The following is a 23,490-nucleotide window of genomic DNA, read 5'->3' as shown; positions in this document are numbered from 1 at the left end:
GTATTCACCCCCTTTGCTATGAAGCCCATAAATAAGATCTGGTGCAACCAATTACCTTCAGAAGTCAAATAATTAGTTAAATAAAGTCCACCTGTGTGCAATCTAATTCTCACATGATCTGTCACATGATCTCAGTATATATACACCTGTTCTGAAAGGCCCCAGAGTCTGCAACACCACTAAGCAAGGGGCACCACCAAGCAAGCAGCACCATGAAGACCAAGGAGCTCTCCAAACAGGTCAGGGACAAAGTTGTGGAGAAGTACAGATCAGGGTTGGGTTATAAAAAAATATCAGAAACTTTGAACATCCCACGGAGCACCATTGAATCCATTATAAAAAAATGGAAAGAATATGGCACCACAACAAACCTGCCAAGAGAGGGCCGCCCACCAAAACTCACAGACCAGGCAAGGAGGGCATTAATCAGAGAGGCAACAAAGAAACCAAAGATAACCCTGAAGGAGCTGCAAAGCCCCTTGGCATTTTTCCTATTTTGTTGCCTTACAACCTGGAATTAAAATAGATTTTGGGGGGGTTTGTATCATTTGATTTACACAACATGCCTACCACTTTGAAGATACAAATCTGCTCCAGCTCCTTCAAGTTGGATGGGTTCCGCTGGAGTGCAGCAATCTTTAGGTCATACCACAGATTCTCAATTGGATTGAGGTCTGGGCTTTGACTAGGCCATTCCAAGACATTTAAATGTTTCCCCTTAAACCACTCAAGTGTTGCGTTAGCAGTATGCTTAGGGTCATTGTCCTGCTGGAAGGTGAACCTCTGTCCCAGTCTCAAATCTCTGGAAGACTGAAACAGGTTTCCCTCAAGAATTTCCCTGTATTTAGCGCCATCCATCATTCCTTCAATTCTGACAAGTTTCCCAGTCCCTGCCAATGAAAAACATCCCCACAGCATGATGCTGCCACCACCATGCTTCACTGTGGGGATGGTGTTCTCGGGGTGATGAGAGTTGTTGGGTTTGCGCCAGACATAGCGTTTTCCTTGATGGCCAAAAAGTTCCATTTTAGTCTCATCTGACCAGAGTACCTTCTTCCATATGTTTGGGGAGTCTCCCACATGGCTTTTGGCGAACACCAAACGTGTTTGCTTATTTTTGTCTTTAAGTGTCTGGCCACTCTTCCGTAAAGCCCAGCTCTGTAGAGTGCACAGATTAAAGTGGTCCTATGGACAGATACTCCAATCTCTGCTGTGGAGCTTTGCAGCTCCTTAAGGGTTATCTTCTGTCTTTTTGTTGCCTCTCTGATTAATGCCCTACTCGCCTGGTCCGTGAATTTTGGTGGGCGGCCCTCTCTTGGCAGGTTTGTTGTGGTGCCATATTCTTTAAATTTTTTAATAATGGATTTAATGGTGCTCCGTGGGATGTTCAAAGTTTCTGATATTTTTTTATAACCCAACCCTGATCTGTACTTCACCACAACTTTGTCCCTGACCTGTTTGGAGAGCTCCTTGGTATTTATGGTGCCGCTTGCTTGGTGGTGCCCCTTGCTTAGTGGTGTTGCAGACTCTGGGGCCTTTCAGAACAGGTGAATATATACTGAGATCATGTGACAGATCATGTGACACTTAGATTGCACACAGGTGGACTTTATTTAACTAATTATGTGACTTCTGAAGGGAAGTCAACAGATCTTATTTACGGGCTTCATAGCAAAGGGGGTGAATACATATAAACACACCACTTTTCCGTTATTTATTTTTTACAATTTTTTGAAACAAATACTTTTTTTCATTTCACATCACCAATTTGGAATATTTTGTGTATGTCCATTACATGAAATCCAACTAAAAATCCATTTAAATTACAGGTTGTAATGCAACAAAATAGGAAAAACGCCAAGGGGGATGAATACTTTTGCAAGGCACTCTACATAGGGCAGCAGCCTCTAAGGTGCAGGGTTGAGTAACCGGGTGGTAGCCGGCTAGTGACAGTTACTAAGTTCAGGGCAGGGTACTGGGTGGAGGCCGGCTAGTGATGGCTATTTAACAGGCCTTGAGATAGATGCTGTTTTTCAGTCTCTCGGTCCCAGCTTTGATGCACCTGTACTGACCTTGCCTTCTGGATGATAGCAAGGTGAACAGGCCATGGCTCCGATGGTTGACGTCTTTGATTATCTTTTTGGCCTTCCTTTGACATCGGGTGCTGTAGGTGTCCTGGAGGGCAGGCAGTGTGCCCCCGGTGATGCGTTGGGCAGACCGCACCACCCAGTGGAGAGCCCTGTGGTTGCGGGCGATGCAGTTCCCTGTACCAGGCGGTGATACAGCCCGACAGGATGCATCTGTAAAAGTATGTGAGGGTCTTAGGAGCCAAGATGGATTTCTTCAGCCTCCTGAGGTTGAAGAGGTACTGTTGCACCTTCTTCACCACACTGTATGTGTGTGGGTGCACCATTTCAGATTTTCAGTGATGTGCACGCCGAGGAACTTGAAGCTTTTCACCTTCTCCACTGCGGCCCCGTCGATGTGGATGGGGGTGTGCTCCCTCTGCTGTCGACGGGTACAGTGCCTTCAGAAAGTATTCACAGCCATTTACTCTTTTCACATTTTGTTGTGTTTGTTACAGACTGAATTTTAAATGGTTTAATTGAGATTTTGTGTCACTGGCCTACACACAATACCCCATAATGTCAAAGTTTTTAGAAACTTTTACAAAGTCATAAAAAATGAAAAGCTGAAATGTCTTGAGTCAATAAGTATTCAATCCCTTTGTTATGGCAAGCCTAAATAAGTTCAGGAGTAAAAATGTGCTTAACAAGTCACATAATGAGCTGCATGGACTCACACTGTGTGCAATAATAGTATTTAACATGATTTTTGAATGACTACTTAATCTCTGTACCCTACTCATACAATTATCTGTAAGGTCCCTTAGTCGAGCAGTGAATTTCAAACACAGATTCAACATCAAAGACCAGAGAGGTTTTCCAATGCCTCGCAAAGAAGGGCACCTATTGATACAGTGGGGGAAAAAAGTATTTAGTCAGCCATCAATTGTGCAAGTTCTCCTACTTAAAAAGATGAGAGAGGCCTGTAATTTTCATCATAGGTACACGTCAACTATGACAGACAAATTGAGAGAAAAAAAAATCCAGAAAATCACATTGTAGGATTTTTTATGAATTTATTAGCAAATTATGATGGAAAATAAGTATTTGGTCACCTACAAACAAGCAAGATTTCTGGCTCTCACAGACCTGTAACTTCTTCTTTAAGAGGCTCCTCTGTCCTCCACTCGTTACCTGTATTAATGGCACCTGTTTGAACTTGTTATCAGTATAAAAGACACCTGTCCACAACCTCAAACAGTCACACTCCAAACTCCACTATGGCCAAGACCAAAGAGCTGTCAAAGGACACCAGAAACAAAATGGTAGACCTGCACCAGGCTGGGAAGACTGAATCTGCAATAGGTAAGCAGCTTGGTTTGAAGAAATCAACTGTGGGAGCAATTATTAGGAAATGGAAGACATACAAGACCACTGATAATCTCCCTCGATCTGGGGCTCCACGCATGATCTCACCCCGTGGGGTCAAAATGATCACAAGAACGGTGAGCAAAAATCCCAGAACCACACGGGGGGACCTAGTGAATGACCTGCAGAGAGCTGGGACCAAAGTAACAAAGCCTACCATCAGTAACACACTACGCCGCCAGGGACTCAAATCCTGCAGTGCCAGACGTGTCCCCCTGCTTAAGCCAGTACATGTCCAGGCCCGTCTGAAGTTTGCTAGAGTGCATTTGGATGATCCAGAAGAGGATTGGGAGAATGTCATATGGTCAGATGAAACCAAAATATAACTTTTTGGTAAAAACTCAACTCGTCGTGTTTGGAGGACAAAGAATGCTGAGTTGCATCCAAAGAACACCATACCTACTGTGAAGCATGGGGGTGGAAACATCATGCTTTGGGGCAGTTTTTCTGCAAAGGGACCAGGACGACTGATCCGTGTAAAGGAAAGAATGAATGGGGCCATGTATCGTGAGATTTTGAGTGAAAACCTCCTTCCATCAGCAAGGGCATTGAAGATGAAACGTGGCTGGGTCTTTCAGCATGACAATGATCCCAAACACACCGCCCGGGCAACGAAGGAGTGGCTTCGTAAGAAGCATTTCAAGGTCCTGGAGTGGCCTAGCCAGTCTCCAGATCTCAACCCCATAGAAAATCTTTGAGGGAGTTGAAAGTCTGTGTTGCCCAGCGACAGCCCCAAAACATCACTGCTCTAGAGGAGATCTGCATGGAGGAATGGGCAAAAATACCAGCAACAGTGTGTGAAAACCTTGTGAAGACTTACAGAAAACGTTTGACCTGTGTCATTGCCAACAAAGGGTATATAACAAAGTATTGAGAAACTTTTGTTATTGACCAAATACTTATTTTCCACCATAATTTGCAAATAAATTCATAAAAAATCCTACAATGTGATTTTCTGGAGAAAATAAATCTCATTTTGTCTGTCATAGTTGACATGTACCTATGATGAAAATTACAGGCCTCTCTTATCTTTTTAAGTGGGAGAACTTGCACAATTGGTGGCTGACTAAATACTTTTTTCCCCACTGTAGATGGATAAAAATAAATGTAAAAAGCAGACATTGAATATCCCTTTGAGAATGGTGAAGTTATTCATTACACTTTGGATGGTGTATCTATACACCCAGTCACTACAAAGATACAGGCGTCTTTCCTAACTTAGTTGTCGGGGAAGAAGGAAACCTTTCTGGGATTTCACCATGAGGCCAATAGTGATTTTAAACCAGTTACTGAGTTTAATGGCTGTGATAGGAGAAAATTGAGGATGGATCAAAAACATTGTAGTTACTCCAAAAATACTAACCCAAATGACAGAGTGAACTGTACAGATATTCCAGAACATGCAAACTGCAAATAAATTGGCTAAGAAATGAAATGTATGTCCTGAATACAAGGTGTTATGCTTGGGGCAAATCCAACACAACACATCACTGAGTCCCACTCTTCATATTTTCAAGCATGGTGGTGGCTACATCATGTTATGGGTATGCTTGTCATTGGTAAGGACTAGGGAGTTTTTTTTTTTTTATCAAAAGAAATGGAATAGAGCTAAGCACAGGCTAAATCCTAGAGGAAAACGTGGTTCAGTCTGCTTTCCAACGGACGCTGGGAGACAAATTCACCTTTCAGCAGGACAATAACCTAAAACACAAGGCCAAATATACACTGGAGATGCTTACCAAGACGACATTGAATGTTCCTGAGTGGCCTAGTTACAGTTTTGATTTAAATCGGCTTGAAAATCTATGGCAAGACTTGAAAATGGCTGTCTAGCAATGATCAACAACCAACTTGACAGACCATGAAGATTTAAAAAAAAAATAATGTGCAAATATTGTACAATCCAGCTGTGCAAAGCTCTTAGAGACTTATCCAGAAAGACTCACAGCTGTAATCGCTGCCAAAGGTTATTCTAACATGTATTGACTCAGGGGTGTGAATACTTATGTAAATACGATATTTTAGTATTTCATTTTCAATACATTTGCAAAAAATTCTAAAAACATATTTTCACTTTGTTATTATGAGGTATTGTGTGTAGATCGGTGAGCATTGTTTAATTTGTTTTAATCCATTTTGAATTCAAGCTGTAACACAACAAAATATGGAGTAAGTCAAGGGGTCTGAATACTTTCTGAAGGCACTGTATATATTACCACTGGTATATTACCATACATATTTATATATTCCTGCTACCAGTCACTTTCCAGCCCTGTTTACATATATATCTGCCTATCACACCTATATTGCCACTCTTGTTCACATACTCACTCACACACTCAAACTAACACCTAGACGCTTACACCAGTCTTAATAGAGTTGCTCAGTATGTTAAATGAAATCCTAATTCAAACTGTCATGTTCCATTGATTAACAGTAGGGGCATCCATCCTCTCCCTTTTGCCCTCTCTCCCAATGTTTCTCCTGTGATGTCACAACAAGGAAAGCCTGGTACCAGTTTTGTTCCGGAGCATGTCTCTATTTTCACAATGATTTCATCAGTAACCCTCAATGATTAACAAATATACTGAAATGGAAGTGGCAGATATCAATATTATAATTGTCATTTGTCATGAACTGACGGTCTCCAACTTTTTATCCTCCTGGACCACATGTTCAAGCCTATACTGTACCTGCAGGCCTCCTTACCTGCCCTGCCCCACTAATAGCAGGATTCCCTGCTATATCGCTACACTCAACAAATTGGCCTGGTGGATCAGTGGTCAATTAAACCAGCATCTATTGTAAGTGAGGAGGGGAGGACACGGTGTGTGTTGTGTTGGCAGGAGGGAGGGAGCTTGGGGATGAGCAGAGGCAAAGAATTGAATGACCTCTAGCGGCTCCGAATTGTTGTTGCACCCTCAAAGTTCACGTCACTACGTCACCTGCATTCATCTTAGCTTCTTCTATGTCTCCTATGTTTTTCTCAGCTTCTTCTATGCCTATCCTATGAAAAACATGTACTATGTACGGCTGCCCCACTGTCCAAAAGTCCCTGTTACTAGTTGTAAAGGGCTGACCGGTTGCCAGTTGCAAGCAGGGAAAATGTAAACACCAGATCATTTGAGTGTACATTTCAGGATTTCAACATTTCTTTCCAACCTTCCCAGTCGTATCATACTGACTACAGAAAGACAATCGGTCTCTAGTTGTGTAATCACTTTATTTTTGCAACACTTTTGAAATACAGTGTACACTAAGTTTCACTACCATGTACCTGTCTATTAGCAGAACATTTGGGCAAAATTATTTTTGAGAATATTACATTTTTACCAAAAGCAGTAATTAAGTGCAATATATTTATTTGGAATGTGGTCCTTTCAGTTTGGCTAGTAATCTCATTTTATTTTTGATTCAGTACTTCTTGGGGAGTCCTTTGGGTCTGTAGCGGTTGGGGTCACCTCCATTGCGTCCCCAGCGGTTAGCCGCCTGGTCAGCTGCTGAGTCCTCGTGTCCTCGACCACTGGAACCCTGAACCATCTCCCGGGCATCACTGAGAGAGCATAAATATTACATAAGTTACTCGTCAATGACAGTGAACGAATAATGGTAAAATTGTCTCTCTGACCAGACACTTTTTTAAACAAAAAGTGTCATAAAGAACTAAATAGAGAAAGGAGAAACTTTTTGTGAGATCAGTTGATGACCAACTGAACCACATTATAAGCGTCTCTCAGATATTTGAGAATCACCCACCTGATGACTCCTGCTGCCCACCTGCCCCCTGGTCCTCTCCTGGCAGCATCATAGTTGCCCCGGGCATGGAAGTACTTGTCTGAGTTTTTCCAGTTGGCGTCCTTCATGTCGCCGTATGCACGCCACATGTCTTTAGCACCTGCAGGGTCAGGAGTACACCGATGTTGAGTGTGACACTTACAAAGAACATTACAACTTTTCAAACTACTAGCCTCAAGAAATAACAATTACTTTAAAGGAGTCATCAAATTTTGCTCTTGATTTCTGTATCTATTTCTGTCAACAATGAAGAAACAATGATTAAAGTGTAAAAACGGACCTCGAGCAGCTTCACCAGGGAAGCGGTACCACTGGGCCTGAGCCCCCACAACAAGGGTCAGAACAAGTCCAGCTAGAAGCACCTTCATACCTGCAGATGTGACAGACTGAAAGAAACATGGAAAGAGTGAGAGAGAACGTAGGCTACGATATGAATTGCTAACATATTTACAGATCATTTATCTGACTTAAACTGCGACTGCATCATATTACAGAGTCATCTCTTACCTTACAGCTCCTTAGTTAGTTAGTCAGTCAGGCAGTTTGAACTCCCTCGTGTTTTGTGTTGGTTTGTGGTCCGCAGCTTGTTCTTATATTCCACCCAGACCAGGGAGGAGTTGAGTTTTCCAACAGCTGGAATTCCCTAACTTCGTCCTACCAGGCTATTACGATCAGAAGTCTCTGCCCGGTACACAAGATCAGGAATTTCCAGGTCATGACAAGATGAATTAGAGGACCTGCTCTGAAGCCTTAGGCAATAAGGAAAATACTCCTCAATTGTGTAACTAGGCCTACTGCTTAAAAAAACAAGGCATCAAAATGTGATGTGTCAGCATTAATAAGACTGTGTATAAATAATTCAATCTAATGGGGGAAATGCGGTTTGTTTTTCAACTTTTAAAGTCGTAATTGTCATGATGGATGAGGTTCCAAAAGTTTGCCTCTCACCTGATATGAGAGAATCATTCCTTATGATATGATTCATTATAGACTACTATAGTATGGTAGACTACAGGTATTTAATAGACATAGACATGAAAGGCAATTTGCATGTCCACATCTGACGGATTGCACCTTTATTTTACAGATTACACAACTACTGCTCCCCTCACACCTATGCTGCTGTTCATTGATTATTGATTGCCATTACCATTAGTATCTATCTATTTATCCTGCTACTGGTCACTATTACTCTTGTTTACAAATCAAATTTAAATCAAATTGTATTGGTCGCATACACATATTTAGCAGATGTTATTGTGGGTGTAGCAAAATGCTTGTGTTCCTAGCTACAGCAGTGCAGTAATATCTAACAATTCACAACAACACACATAGATCTAAAAGTAAAAGATTGGAAATAAGAAATATATAAATATTACGACAAGCAATGTCGGAGTCCGGAGTATAAATATGTGTATATATATATATATATATATATATATATATATATGTGATGGGATGTATAGACATTATGGACAGTATGTGGATTGAATATGTAGTATATCTGTAGAATACGTAGGACAATAGTATATATACAGCAATAGTTGAATGGGACGTCATTGACTTGAATACAGTACATACATATGAAATGAGTAAAACAGTATGTAAACATTATTAAAGTAACCAGTTTTCCATTATTAAAGTGACCAGTGATTCCATGTCTATGTACATAGGGCAGCAGCCTCTAAGGTGCAGGTTTGAGTAACCGGGTGGTAGCCGGCTAGTGACAGTTACTAAGTTCAGGGCAGGGTACTGGGTGGAGGTCGGCTAGTGATGGCTATTTAACAGTCGGTTGGCTTTGAGATAGAAGCTGTTTTTCAGTCTCTCGGGCCCAGCTTTGATGCACCTGTACTGACCTTGCCTTCTGGATGATAGCAAAGTGAACAGGCCATGGCTCGGATGGTTGACGTCTTTGATGATCTTTTTGACCTTCCTTTGACATCGGGTGCTGTAGGTGTCCTGGAGGGCAGGCAGTGTGACCCTGGTGATGCGTTGGGCAGACCGCACAACCCTGTGGAGAGCCCTGCCATTGCGGCCGATGCAGTTCCCTGTACCAGGCGGTGATACAGCCCGACAGGATGCTCTCAATGGTGCATCTGTAAAAGTATGTGAGGGTCTTAGGAGCCAAGATGGATTTCTTCAGCCTCCTGAGGTTGAAGAGGTACTGTTGCACCTTCTTCACCACACTGTATGTGTGTGGGTGCACCATTTAAGATTGTCAGTGATGTGCACGCCGAGGAACTTGAAGCTTTTCACCTTCTCCACTGCGGCCCCGTCGATGTGGATGGGGGTGTGCTCCCTCTGCTGTCGACAGGTACAGTGCCTTCAGTAAGTATTCACAGCCATTTACTTTTTTCACATTTTGTTGTGTGTGTTACAGACTGAATTTTAAATGGTTTAATTGAGATTTTGTGTCACTGGCCTACACACGATACCCCATAACGTCAAAGTTTTTTAGAAACTTTTACAAAGTAATTAAAAATGAAAAGCTGAAATGTCTTGAGTCAATACGTTTTCAATCCCTTTGTTATGGCAAGCCTAAATAAGTTCAGGAGTAAAAATGTGCTTAACAAGTCACATAATAAGCTATCTCTTTGAGAATGGTGAAGTTATTAACTACACTTTGGATGGTGTATCTATACACCTAGTCACTACAAAGATACAGGCGTCTTTCCTAACTTAGTTGTCGGGGAAGAAGGAAACCTTTCTGGGATTTCACCATGAGGCCAATAGTGATTTTAAACCAGTTACTGAGTTTAATGGCTGTGATAGGAGAAAATTGAGGATGGATCAAAAACATTGTAGTTACTCCAAAAATACTAACCCAAATGACAGAGTGAACTGTACAGATATTCCAGAACATGCAAACTGCAAATAAATTGGCTAAGAAATGAAAAGTATTTGATCCCCTGCTGATTTGGTATGTTTGCCCACTGACAAAGAAATGATCAGTCTATAATTTTAATGGTAGGTTTATTTGAACAGTGAGAGATAGAATAACAACAAAAATATCCAGAAAAACACATGTTGATTTGCATTTTAATGAGGGAAATAAGTATTTGACCCCCTCTCAATCAGAAAGATTTCTGGCTCCCAGGTGTCTTTTATACAGGTTCCAAGCTGAGATTAGGAGCACACTCTTAAAGGGAGTGCTCCTAATCTCATCTTGTTACCTGTATAAAAGACACCTGTCCACAGAAGCAATCAATAAATCAGATTCCAAACTCTCCACCATGGCCAAGACCAAAGAGCGCTCCAAGGATGTCAGGGACAAGATTGTAGACCTACACAAGGCTGGAATGGGCTACAAGACCATCGCCAAGCAGCTTGGTGAGAAGGTGACAAAAATGGAAGAAACACAAAAGACCTGTCAATCTCCCTTGGCCTGGGGCTCCATGCAAGATCTCACCTCGTGGAGTTGCAATGATCATGAGAACGGTGAGGAATCAGCCCAGAACTAAACGGGAGGATCTTGTCAATGATCTCAAGACAGCTGGGACCATAGTCACCAAGAAAACAATTGGTAACACACTACGTCGTGAAGGACTGAAATCCTGCAGCGCCCGCAAGGTCCACCTGCTCAAGAAAGCACATATACAGATCCATCTGAAGTTTGCCAATGAACATCTGAATGATTCAGAGGAGAACTGGGTGAAAGTGTTGTGGTCAGATGAGACCAAAATCGAGCTCTTTGGCATCAACTCAACTCGCCGTGTTTGTAGGAGGAGGAATGCTGCCTATGACCCCAAGAACACCATCCCCACCGTCAAACATGGAGGTGGAAACATTATGCTTTGGGGGTGTTTTTCTGCTAAGGGGACAGGACAACTTCACCGCATCAAAGGGACGATGGACGGGGCCATGTACCGTCAAATCTTGGGTGAGAACCTCCTTCCCTCAGCCAGGGCATTGAAAATGGGTCGTGGATGGGTATTCCAGCATGACAATGACCCAAAACACACGGCCAAGGCAACAAAGGAGTGGCTCAAGAAGAAGCACATTAATGTCCTGGAGTGGCCTAGCCAGAAAATCTGTGGAGGGAGCTGAAGGTTCGAGTTGCCAAACGTCAGGCTCTAAACCAGGGGTGTCAAACGTCCGGCCCGCGGGCCGGATCAGGCCCACAAACGGGTTTAATCCGGCCCGCGAGATGATAAAAAAATTTTGTTAAAAAGGAACACACAAAAAAAAAAAAAAAAAAAAAATTTGTAAAGTATAAAAATGCGCTGCAATTTTTCAATTAAATAAACTGCTGTTCCAATTGCGTCCACTGGATGGCGCAATAGCAATTGTGTTAAGCAAGCAAACTGTTTATACCGGGGCAGAGCAAGTAGGTCAAGCACGTGCAGCCAATGAGCTACTTTGTTTTGCCCGCGATATTTATTACGGCTTCTACTTTTAACATTATGTGCTTTGGCACCCTCATTGCCCCAATATGTCTCTGTCAAAAAAGAGAAAAGTGAACGCAGAGTGCAGTGTTCCAAGAAAAATTGTCATCCTATTTCTTCACGGAATTGAATGGGAAAGCTGTATGTTTGGTGTGTTCAGAGCATGTTGCAGTGCTGAAAGAATATAACCTTCGTCGCCACTATGTGAGTCTTCATGCCGACAAATATGACAACTTTCAAGGACAGCGGAGATGAGAGAAGGTGAATGAACTGTTGGCGGGTCTGAAGAAACAGCAGTCTGTGTTTACTCACAGCCGAGACATCAGTGACGCTGCAGTGAAAGCTAGCTACCTCATTGCTAATGAAATCGCAGTGGCTTCAAAACCATTTAGTGAGGGTGAATTTGTAAAAACATGCATGATGAAGGCAGCGGAGATTGTGTGCCCTGAAAAGCGGCAGGCTTTTGCAAATATCAGCCTGACAAGAAACACAGTTGCAGACAGGATTTCCGATCTTTCAGTGGGATTTGGACAGCCAGTTGAAGCAAAAAGTAAAGTCATTTATTGCGTTTTCGGTTGCAATTGATGAAAGCACGGACATTACAGATGTTGCACAACTGGCCATTTTCATCCGCGGAGTTGATGACACATTGACCGTCACCGAGGAGTTCGTGGAGTTGGTGCCGATGACAGATACAACGACAGCAGCTGATATTTTTACCGCACTCGTCGGCGCGCTGGACAGGGTCGGAGTGGACTGGTCCCGCGCTGTCAGCCTGGCTACAGATGGTGTGCCCTCAATGATCGGGAAAAAAGCAGGCGTTGTGACAAAGTTCAGAGAGAAAGTGCAATCTGCAAATGGAGGACGTGATTTTTTGACTTTTCACTGTATTTTGCACCAGGAAGCTTTGTGTTGCAAGTCATTAAAGATGGATAACGTCATGAAGGTGGTCATCCAAACTGTTAATTTCATCCGATCCAGAAGCCTGAATCACCATCAGTTTGACAGCCTTCTCAGAGAGAAAGACCACATCTATGGCCTGCCATACCACACTGAGGTAAGATGGTTAAGCCGAGGTGCTGTGCTGAGGCGTTTCTTTGATTTACGAGAAGAAATTGAACAGTTCATGGAAGAAAATGGCAAACCAGTGTTAGAATTTCATTCCGCAGAATGGATGCAGGACCTTGCATTTATGGTGGATGTTACAGAGCACCTGAATAACTTGAACAAACAGCTGCAAGGGCGCAACAAAGTTGTCACGCAGTATTATGACAGCATACGTTCTTTCAAGTTGAAGCTGTCATTGTGGGAGACGCAACTTGCCGGTGGTGATGCAGCTCACTTCCCCTGTCTGAATAATGTGTGCGCGACCCAACATGTGGCAGACATGAAGCGGTTCAATGATAAAATAACGGGACTGTTACGGGAGTTTGAGCAACGCTTTCAGATTTATGTTTATATGTTTTTATGTTGATGTGCTATTGTTTTTAATTGATTTTATTTTATTTGTATATTTAACCTATTCTTGACTCTGTGGTTCTTGCACTTGTTTGGGGAACAGGATTTCATTATTTTTATCTACATTTCTGCCTGAGAAATGACACCCTGATATAGTTCTGTGATCTGTGAAACAGTTCTGTTAATCACTTTAGAATTTTCAAATAAACTTGACGTGTTTTATGATTAATAGTGATGTTGTGCTTGTACTATTTTGGACACACTGTCCTCAGGCTCCAGCTTTATGTTGTATGTTGATCGTATTAAAACAAAGAAAACAATCTGAAGTTGTTGTTTTTAAGTTATATATACCATGATTTTTCCGGTCCGGCCCACTTGGGAATAGATTTTCCTCCATGTGGCCCCTGAGCTAAAATGAGTTTGACACCCCTACTCTAAACCTTAATGACTTGGAGAAGATCTGCAAAGAGGAGAGGGACAAAATCCCTCCTGAGATGTGTGCAAATCTGGTGGCCAACTACAAGAAACGTCTGACCTCTGTGATTGCCAACAAAGGTTTTGCCACCAAGTACTAAGTCATGTTTTGCAGAGGGGTCAAATACTTATTTCCCTCATTAAAATGCAAATCAATTTATAACAGTTTTGACATGCGTTTTACTGGATTTTTTTGTTGTTATTCTGTCTCTTACTGTTCAAATAAACCTACCATTACAATTATAGACTGATCATGTCTTTGTCAGTGGGCAAACGTACGAAATCAGCAGGGGATCAAATACTTTTTTCCCTCACTGTAGATGTGCAAAAGATGATGTGCAAATAGAGATACTGGGGTGCAAATTAGCAAAATAAATAACAATATGGGGATGAGGTAGTTTGGTGGGCTAATTTCAGAATGGCTGTGTACAGGTGCAGTGATCGGTAAGCTGCTCTGACAACTGACGCTTAAAGTTAGTGACGGAGATAAGAGTCTCCAGCTTCAGAGATTTTTGCAGTTCGTTCCAGTCATTGGCAGCAGAGAACTGGAAGGAATGGCGGCCAAAGGAGGTGTTGGCTTTGGGGATGACCAGTGAAATATACCTGCTGGAGCACAGACTACGGGTGGGTGTTGCTATGGTAGAAAATAGTTTTAAAAATAATAATAATCTTGAATGAGTAGGTGTGTCCAAATTTTTGACTGGTACTATATATAAACTCAGCAAAAAAAGAAACGTCCACTCACTGTCAACTGCGTTTATTTTCAGCAAACTTAACATGTGTAAATATTTGTATGAACATAACAAGATTCAACAACTGATACATAAATTGAACAAGTTCCACAGACATGTGACTAACAGAAATTGAATAATGTGTCCCTGAACAAAGGGGGGGTCAAAATCAAAAGTAACAGTCAGTATCTGGTGTGGCCACCAGCTGCATTAAGTGCTGCAGTACATCTCCTCCTCATGGACTGTCCCAGATTTGCCAGTTCTTGCTGTGAGATGTTACCCCACTCTTCCACCAAGAAACCTGCAAGTTCCCTGACATTTCTGGGGGGAATGGCCCTAGCCCTCACCCTCCGATCCAACAGGTCCCAGACGTGCTCAATGGGATTGAGATCCAGGCTCTTCGCTGGCCATGGCAGAACACTGACATTCCTGTCTTGCAGGAAATCACGCACAGAACGAGCAGTATGGCGGTTGGCATTGTCATGCTGGAGGGTCATGTCAGGATGAGCCTACAGGTAGGGTACCACATGAGGGAGGAGGATGTCTTCCCTGTAACGCACAGCGTTGAGATTGCCTGCAATGACAACAAAATCAGTCCGATGATGCTGTGACACACCGCCCCAGACCATGACGGACCCTCCACCTCCAAATCGATCCCGCTCCAGAGTACAGGCCTCGGTGTAACGCTCATTCCTTCGACAATAAACGTGCATCCGACCATCACCCCTGGTGAGACAAAACCGCGACTCGTCAGTGAAGACCACTTTTTTGCCAGTCCTGTCTGGTCCAGCGACGGTGGGTTTGTGCCCATAGGCGACTTTGTTGCCGGTGATGTCTGGTGAGGACCTGCCTTACAACAGGCCTACAAGCCCTCAGTCCAGCCTCTCTCAGCCTATTGCGGACAGTCGGAGCACTGATGGAGGGATTGTGCGTTCCTGGTGTAACTCGGGAAGTTGTTGTTGCCATCCTGTACCTGTCCCGCAGGTGTGATGTTCGGATGTACCGATCCTGTCCTGGTGTTGTTACACGTGGTTTGCCACTGCGACGATGATCAGCTGTCTGTCCTGTCTCCCTGTAGCGCTGTCTTAGGCGTCTCACAGCATGGACATTGCAATTTATTGCCCTGGCCACATCTGCAGTCCTCATGCCTCCTTGCAGCATGCCTAAGGCACGTTCACAGAGATGAGCAAGGACCCTGGGCATCTTTCTTTTGGTGTTTTTCAGAGTCAGTAGAAAGGCCTCTTTAGCGTCCTAAGTTTTGACTGTGACCTTAATTGCCTTCCGTCTGTAAGCTGTTAGTGTCATAACGACCGTTCCACAGGTGCATGTTCATTAATTGTTTATGGTTCATTGAACAAGCATGAGAAACAGTGTTTAAACCCTTTACAATGAAGATCTGTGAAGTTATTTGGAATTTTACGAATTATCTTTGAAAGACTGGGTCCTGAAAAAGGGACGTTTCTTTTTTTGCTGAGTTTATATATATATACAGTGGGGGAAAAAAGTATTTAGTCAGCCACCAATTGTGCAAGTTCTCCCACTTAAAAAGATGAGAGAGGCCTGTAATTCTCATCATAGGTACACGTCAACTATGACAGACAAAATGAGAAAAAAAATTCCAGAAAATCACATTGTAGGATTTTTTATGAATTTATTTGCAAATTATGATAGAAAATAAGTATTTGGTCAATAACAAAAGTTTCTCAATACTTTGTTATATACCTTTTGTTGGCAATGACACAGGTCAAACGATTTTTGTAAGTCTTCACAAGGTTTTCACACACTTTTGCTGGTATTTTGGCCCATTCCTCCATGCAGATCTCCTCTAGAGCAGTGATGTTTTGGGGCTGTCGCTGGGCAACACAGACTTTCAACTCCCTCCAAAGATTTTCTATGGGGTTGAGAACTGGAGACTGGCTAGGCCACTCCAGGACCTTGAAATGCTTCTTACGAAGCCACTCCTTCGTTGCCCGGGCGGTGTGTTTGGGATCATTGTCATACTGAAATACCCAGCCACGTTTCATCTTCAATGCCCTTGCTGATGGAAGGAGGTTTTCACTCAAAATCTCACGATACATGGCCCCATTCATTCTTTCCTTTACACGGATCAGTCGTCCTGGTCCCTTTGCAGAAAAACAGCCCCAAAGCATGATGTTTCCACCCCCATGCTTCACAGTAGGTATGGTGTTCTTTGGATGCAACTCAGCATTCTTTGTCCTCCAAACATGACGAGTTGAGTTTTTACCAAAAAGTTCTATTTTGGTTTCATCTGACCATATGACATTCTTCCAATCCTCTTCTGGTTCATCCAAATGCACTCTATCAAACTTCAGACGGGCCTGGACATGTACTGGCTTATGCAGGGGGACACATCTGGCACTGCAGGATTTGAGTCCCTGGCGGCGCAGTGTGTTACTGATGGTAGGCTTTGTTACTTTGGTCCCAGCTCTCTGCAGGTCATTCACTAGGTCCCCCCGTGTGGTTCTGGGATTTTTGCTCACCGTTCTTGTGATCATTTTGACCCCACGGGGTGAGATCTTGCGTGGAGCCCCAGATCGAGGGAGATTATCAGTGGTCTTGTATGTCTTCCATTTCCTAATAATTGCTCCCACAGTTGATTTCTTCGAACCAAGCTGCTTACCTATTGCAGATTCAGTCTTCCCAGCCTGGTGCAGGTCTACAATTTTGTTTCTGGTGTCCTTTGACAGCTCTTTGGTCTTGGCCATAGTGGAGTTTGGAGTGTGACTGTTTGAGGTTGTGGACAGGTGTCTTTTATACTGATAACAAGTTCAAACAGGTGCCATTAATACAGGTAACGAGAGGAGGACAGAGGAGCCTCTTAAAGAAGAAGTTACAGGTCTGTGAGAGCCAGAAATCTTGCTTGTTTGTAGGTGACCAAATACTTATTTTCCACCATAATTTGCAAATAAATTCATAAAAAATCCTACAATGTGATTTTCTGGATTTTTTTTCCTCAATTTGTCTGTCATAGTTGACGTGTACCTATGATGAAAATTACAGGCCTCTCTCATCTTTTTAAGTGGGAGAACTTGCACAATTGGTGGCTGACTAAATACTTTTTTTCCCCACTGTCTATATAAAAGATGTTTAGCTCACATAATATAATGCAAAAGTATGCATGAAAGTGTCTGTAATAGAATAAACGTGTCATCATTTTCATGCTCAGCTTTCACGTCTCCTCCCGTTGCTCTCCTCCGGCGCTCTGATTCGCTGGTCTACTGAGCCACCAGTCTGAACGCACCAACTCGGAAACACCGGAATGGAAAACCAACGCACCCAAATCACCTCCAGCGCACCTGCACCTCATCACCACCCCTCCATTGGACCAAGCCAGGATAGCGCTGGTGATTTCGCTACTGAAGGGAAAGGCGCTGGATTGGACCACGGCAGTCTGGGAAGGAGGTGAGGCCGCGGCGCTTCCCTACTCTACCTTCCTCGCTCGATTCAGGGCGGTGTTCTATCATCCCACGAAGGGAAAGGACTGGGGTGAGCGTCTCCTCTGGCTACAACAGGGAGAGGAGGCCGCGTTCGAGTACACCCTCAGCTTTCGCACGATGGGGGCGTCTTCCGGCTGGAATGAGCGTGCTTTGCCCACGGCTTTCAGGAGAGGCTTACGGGAGGCCATCACGACGGAACTTGCATGTCGGGACGTCGAAGATGGACCTTGATACCCTCATCGCCATGTCCATTCATATTGACTATATGTTGAGAGACCGACGGCGTTCCCAACACCACCCGGAGCCTCGACGCTCACCCCATCTGAGCTATGGAAGCCGCCCTGCCTCCGAGTCCTCACCCATGGAGGTGGGCAGCATCCCCTACACCACCACGGACCACAGATCTCCTGGCGGCTCCCTATCTAAGCGGTATGACTCCAGTCGCCGCTCCGTACGGCAATGATAGATTCCGGATCAGCGAGGAACCTTATCGTTAGGGAGCTGGTCTCTAAATGGGGGTTGCCCACCGTGCCACTACCTTCTCCGTTACACGTCACCTCGCTGGACAATAAACCACTTGGATCAGGCACCATTACGCACGTCACTCTCCCCATCACCATCACCATTCCCACACTACCGGAGCACCACGAGGAGCTGTTCTTCCACATCGTCACATCACCCCTTCACCAGATAGTCTTGGGATTGCCCTGGCTCAGACTACACAACCCCACAATCAATTGGATCACCAAGAGGATCATAGCCTGGTCCCCCTCATGCCGGAAGACCTGCCTGCCGGTGGTTTGTTGTTCCACCTCAGTGGAGAGTCCGGAGTCCGCCCTCCAGCCCAACATTCCACGTGAGTATGTAGATCTCTCCGATGTCTTCTCTGCCTCCAAGGCTAAGTGTCTCCCTCCTCACAGGCCCTGAACTGCGCCATTTACCTGCTGGAGGGACAACACCCCCCGAAGAGTCGCATTTACTCCCTCTCCATAGCGGAGACTGAGGCCATGGAGAAGTATGTGTTGGAGACCCTGAAACAGAGGTTCATCAGACGCTCTACCTCTCCTGCCTCCGCCAGCTTCTTCTTCGTGGCCAAAAAAGACGGAGTACTGAGGCCGTGCATTGACTACCGGGGGCTAAACGCAGTCACCACCAAGTATCGGTACCCCCTCCCTCTGGTTCTGTCGGCCATCGAGCAGCTACGAGGGGCCCGGCACTTTACCAAGTTGGACCTGAGGAGTGCCTACAACCTGATCCGAATACGGGAAGGAGACGAGTGGAAGACGGCATTCAGCACTACCTCAGGCCACTATGAATACTGCATCATGCCCTACGGCCTCGCCAACGCACCTTCCGTGTTACAGTCCTTCGTCAATGACGTGTTCCGAGACATGCTGAGTAGGCAGGTGGTGGTGTACATCGACGATATCCTGATCTACTCGCCTATGTTCGAGGAGCACGTCAGGGACATCCGAGCGGTCCTACTCCGCCTCCGGGAACACAGCCTGTTGGTGAAGGGGGAGAAATGCAACTTCCACCAACAGGCCATCTCCTTCCTTGGATACAGGATCAGTCCTCAGGGGGTGTTCATGGAAATAGCGAAGACGGACGCAGTCAGGTCATGACCAGTCCCCACCACCATCAAGGGCCTACAGAGCTTCCTGGGCTTCACAAATTTCTACCGGCGTTTCATCAGGTCCTTCAGCTCCATAGCCGCCCGCTCACCTCTCTCCTTAAGGGTGGGCCTCAGAAGCTGGCCTGGAACCCTGAGACTGACGCTGTCTTCAAGAGGCTGAAGGAGAGGTTCACCACAGAGCCCATCCTAAAACACCCAGATCCAGCTCGTCCTTTCATCCTGGAGGTGGACGTATCTGAGGGGGGCGTGGGTGGGGTCCTCTCCCAGCGGCAAGGTAAGCCAGAGAAAATGTATCCCTGTGCCTTTTTCTCAAAAAAGCTTACCCCCGCAGAGAGGAACTATGGAGTTGGATACAGGGAGCTGTTGGCGGTGGTCCTCGCTCTGGAGGAATGGAGACACCGGCTGGAGGGCGCAGTCCATCCATTCTGGATTCTCACTGACCACCGGAATTTGGAGCATATACAGGCAGCAAAATGGATGAACTATCGTCAAGCCAGGTGGGCCCAATTTCTTACTCGCTTTCAGTTTATTCTGTCCTACCGCCCAGGATCCCAGAATGTGAAAGCCGACGCACTCTCCAGGATGCACCATACTGGAGAAAGGAAGGATCTGGGGGGTCCTATCCTGCCTCCGTCTCTCATCGTGGCACCTGTCGTTTGGGATGTGGACGAAGACATCCGCCTGGCGACTCAGGAGGACCCAGCGTCTGCCAACGCCCCTCTGGGGCACATGTATGTACCCACCAGGGTCCGTGACCGACTGCTGATCTGGGTGCAAACCACCCTTACGGCAGGGCACTCCGGTATTACGCGCACCCTAAATTCTCTCTCACTAAATTACTGGTGGCCCACCTTGGCTACTTTAATCTCCCGCTATGTCAACTCCTGTTCCATATGTGCCCAAACGAAGACACCTCGGAATGCCCCGGCAGGCAAACTAGTTCCTCTCCCAGTGCCTCAGCGACCTTGGTCACACCTGTCCATAGACTTTGTCACCGACCTCCCACGTTCTGATGGCTTCACCACAGTCCTGGTGGTCGTAGATCAGTTCTCCAAATCATGCAGTTTTTTGCCACTAACTGCTCTTCCTTCTGCTCTCCAGGTCGCTGAGGTCTTCCGGGATTATGGACTTCCGGAGGACATCATCTCGAACCGTGGCCCCCAATTCACTTCCCGAGTGTGGAAGGCTTTCCTGGAGAAGATAGGGGTCATGGCCAGCCTCACTTCTGGGTATAGGCCTCAGTCGAATGGGCAGGTGGAGCACATGAACCAGGAGCTGGGGAGGTTTCTTCGTTGCCACTGTCAGGACCGGCAGGGTGAGGTTTCTTCCCTGGGCAGAATATGCCCAGAACTCCCTTGTTCACTCCTCCATGGGGCTCACTCCATTCCAGTGCGTCCTGGGGTACCAGCCGGCCCTGGCCCCTTGGGACACCCAGCCAGATCGATGCGCCCGTTGTCGACGAGTGGTTCCGCAGGGCCGGGCAAGTCTGGAACGCCGCCCATGTCCGTCTCCAGAGGGCCATTCGTTGGCAGAAGGACCAAGCCGACCACCACCGCAGTGAGGCCCCCGTATTCCAGCCTGGTGATCGTGTCTGGCTGTCTACTAAAAACCTCCCTCTCCACCTGCCCTGCAAGAAACTGAGCCCCCGGTTTGTGGGGCCGTTTAAGGTCCTCCGGGCAGATAAATGAGGTATCGTACCGGCTGCTCCTTCCCCCTCACTACCGTGTCTCACCCACTTTTCATGTGTCATACCTTGGCAACACCGGAATGGAAACCCAACGCATCCTAATCACCTCCAGCGCACCTGCACCTCATCTCATCACCACCCCTATATAGCCCTGGACTGTTCAGTGTTGTGTGTGATTGTTAGTGTTATGTCGTGTACTCGCTCTTTGTTGTTCTCTTGCTCAGTGTTAAGTAAACCTTTACATTGTTGATTCCTACGTCTGCGTCCTGCCTCTTCGTATCCTCAGTACTCGTCACATCAGCCAACCAGATCAGTGACCACTGTTCCCTGTGGATGGGGGCATTGCCATCCTACGGGGGCATAGCCATGGTAGACAAAATAATGGCCCGCCCAGCATTTTATACATGACCCTAAGCATGATGGTATTTGTTAATTGCTTAATCACACGTGTGGAAGCACCTGTTTTCAATATACTTTGTATCCCTCATTTACTCAGGTGTTACCTGTACTTAAAACACACTTAAAATAGTACCTTAGTGTGAAGTGTTAACAAATATTTGAATTTTGAAAGGTAACAAAACAATTATTATTATTATATTTTACATTTTTACATTTTTATTTTGAATTCAGTTTAGTTTCAGTTAGTTTTCAGACCTGATTTCCTAGTTTTTATTTAGTTTAAGTTATATAAAAAATATTTATTTTTCGTTTCAGTTTTAGTGTTAAGAACATAAAGCATGTGTGGGAGGCTAGGATAAATTTGGGTTGTACAGTTTCTTTGTGTGTTTTTGGGGATGTCACAACGGGGGGCAGTAATACATAAAGTGATTGGTCAGGTCATAGGTTAGGTTAGCCCTTCTCATGACTCCAATGCTACATTGGAGTCATTCCACGTCCCTTTTGATTAGCTGAAGTGATTTGGTCAAGTGTGAAACACTCTATCTAGAATCAATTAATCCGTGATTGTGATATGGTTTTGGAAACCTTGAACACTCAACTTAATTATCCAAAAATAACTTTACAAACACAAAAGATACACTTACTGTTAGCTGTTTTACCACAGATTTCCACTGAGGTGTTCTGTGTAACAGATTCAAGCCAACATTTTTTTTTTTGTTCAGGAAGTGCAATGCAAAACACCTCAGTGGGAATCTGTGTATCTTTTATATTTGTAAAATAGTTTTGGGGTGATATGAAAGTAGAGGTTTCCAAAACCATATTGCACGCGGTGAATATTAACAGTTACACATAACATTGACCCCGCTGTTATTGTTCAAATGAGAACCCATGGCTGGATGGCCTTTGGTTCTCAGGAGCTAAGGTTAGGTTTAAATTATAAAGTAAATCTCAATCTGACTTGGATTTAAAAGGAATAGTGTCCAGACTGGTGCAAAAAATATGGTAGAAGTAAACTATCTCGCCCATGTTTACACCAATCTAATGCTTTTCAACTTTAGTAGTACAAGTAAGCTGCTACCTAGATGTTTTTTCTCCCTTGTTAGCTAGTGATAGTGATACTCAAGCTACAACTTTTTGAATCTCCTGGACGCATTTACCTGCCAGATTCAGCAGCTTGAAACCCCCCCCAAAAGCTTGAAAACCACATGAAATATTTGCCCAAAGTTTAGAAAAAAATACTACAACTGTGTATAGGGGTAAGGTGACTAGGCATCAGGATATATGATAAACAGACTAGTAGCAGTGTATATGATGATTGTATGTAAGTGTGTGTGTGTAGAGTCAGAATAAATGCATGTGCATATGTGTTTGAGCAACAGTTTTTTCATGATTCGTTTTCGTTTTCTATTATAACCTTGCAGCACAGTAATGTTTTGTTGGCAGTGAATGCCAGCTGCGTGGCCAGTTCTCCTTTCCTGACTAATAAAAACAGTTCTGACTGGAAATGAAACTTGGGAATTTCCTCAGCATCACATCCTGTTTTTGACACTGTTACTATGGTTCTGTCCAAAACAAACCGTAGCCCCAAATAGACAGTTGACATGATTACATAAAGAGAGAGATTGGTGTGTTTTACCCCATCTAATCAGGGTATGGTTATTAAATGACAGACATGTATTTGTTTGAAATCTATTATTAGATGGTTTCATTTCAGAGAGACTATCATATTTTGTTGCAAAATACCATATATCCACCTCACTCACAGAGAAAACAGTAGCACTGCAAGGTTTTACTGTCAAATGTGACAAATGTATATGTACAAATGACACAGTGGTGATCATAGATATAGAACCCTAGATAGGATGATGTCATAGACCCCCCTGTACACTAAGGGTGTGTTCGTAAATTCACTCTGGGGTGCCAGAGTGCGCTCAGTGCACTCTGGGCGTTCCTAAATTCAGAGCATTGTCAGA

The 23,490-nt window shown here is 44.5% G+C and overlaps 2 protein-coding genes across 2 annotated transcripts in view; both read right to left on the bottom strand.

Moving 5' to 3' along the window:
- LOC311111150 (synaptotagmin-7-like) overlaps window positions 1–23,490 on the bottom strand; it is a gene marked incomplete at both ends in the record, with an annotated part of 166,828 nt that overhangs the window by 123,256 nt on the left and 20,082 nt on the right. The window lies entirely within an intron of this gene.
- Window positions 6,699–7,857, bottom strand: LOC311111218 (serum amyloid A-5 protein-like). The gene is made up of 4 exons (XM_084153930.1): window positions 7,797–7,857; window positions 7,570–7,675; window positions 7,251–7,389; window positions 6,699–7,047 (listed from the first exon to the last, which is right to left on the bottom strand). Exons 2-4 carry the CDS (start codon window positions 7,655–7,657, stop codon window positions 6,909–6,911), a joined length of 366 nt encoding a protein of 121 aa, XP_084010056.1. The 5' UTR covers window positions 7,658–7,675; window positions 7,797–7,857; the 3' UTR covers window positions 6,699–6,908.

The sequence above is a fragment of the Coregonus lavaretus genome (genome assembly GCF_964263955.1).
Source record: "Coregonus lavaretus genome assembly, chromosome: 37".
Taxonomy (NCBI): domain Eukaryota; kingdom Metazoa; phylum Chordata; class Actinopteri; order Salmoniformes; family Salmonidae; genus Coregonus; species Coregonus lavaretus.
This window is presented reverse-complemented; position numbering and strand designations above follow the sequence as displayed.

Excerpts from the sequence above, each read along its gene's own strand:
- LOC311111218 (XM_084153930.1), bottom strand. The coding sequence starts at position 7,657 with ATGAAGGTGCTTCTAGCTGGACTTGTTCTGACCCTTGTTGTGGGGGCT. Across the intron at positions 7,390-7,569 it reads CCCTGGTGAAGCTGCTCGAG|GTGCTAAAGACATGTGGCGT; the intron begins GTCCGTTTTTAC and ends CTGACCCTGCAG. Across the intron at positions 7,048-7,250 it reads TGGGCAGCAGGAGTCATCAG|TGATGCCCGGGAGATGGTTC; the intron begins GTGGGTGATTCT and ends ATGCTCTCTCAG.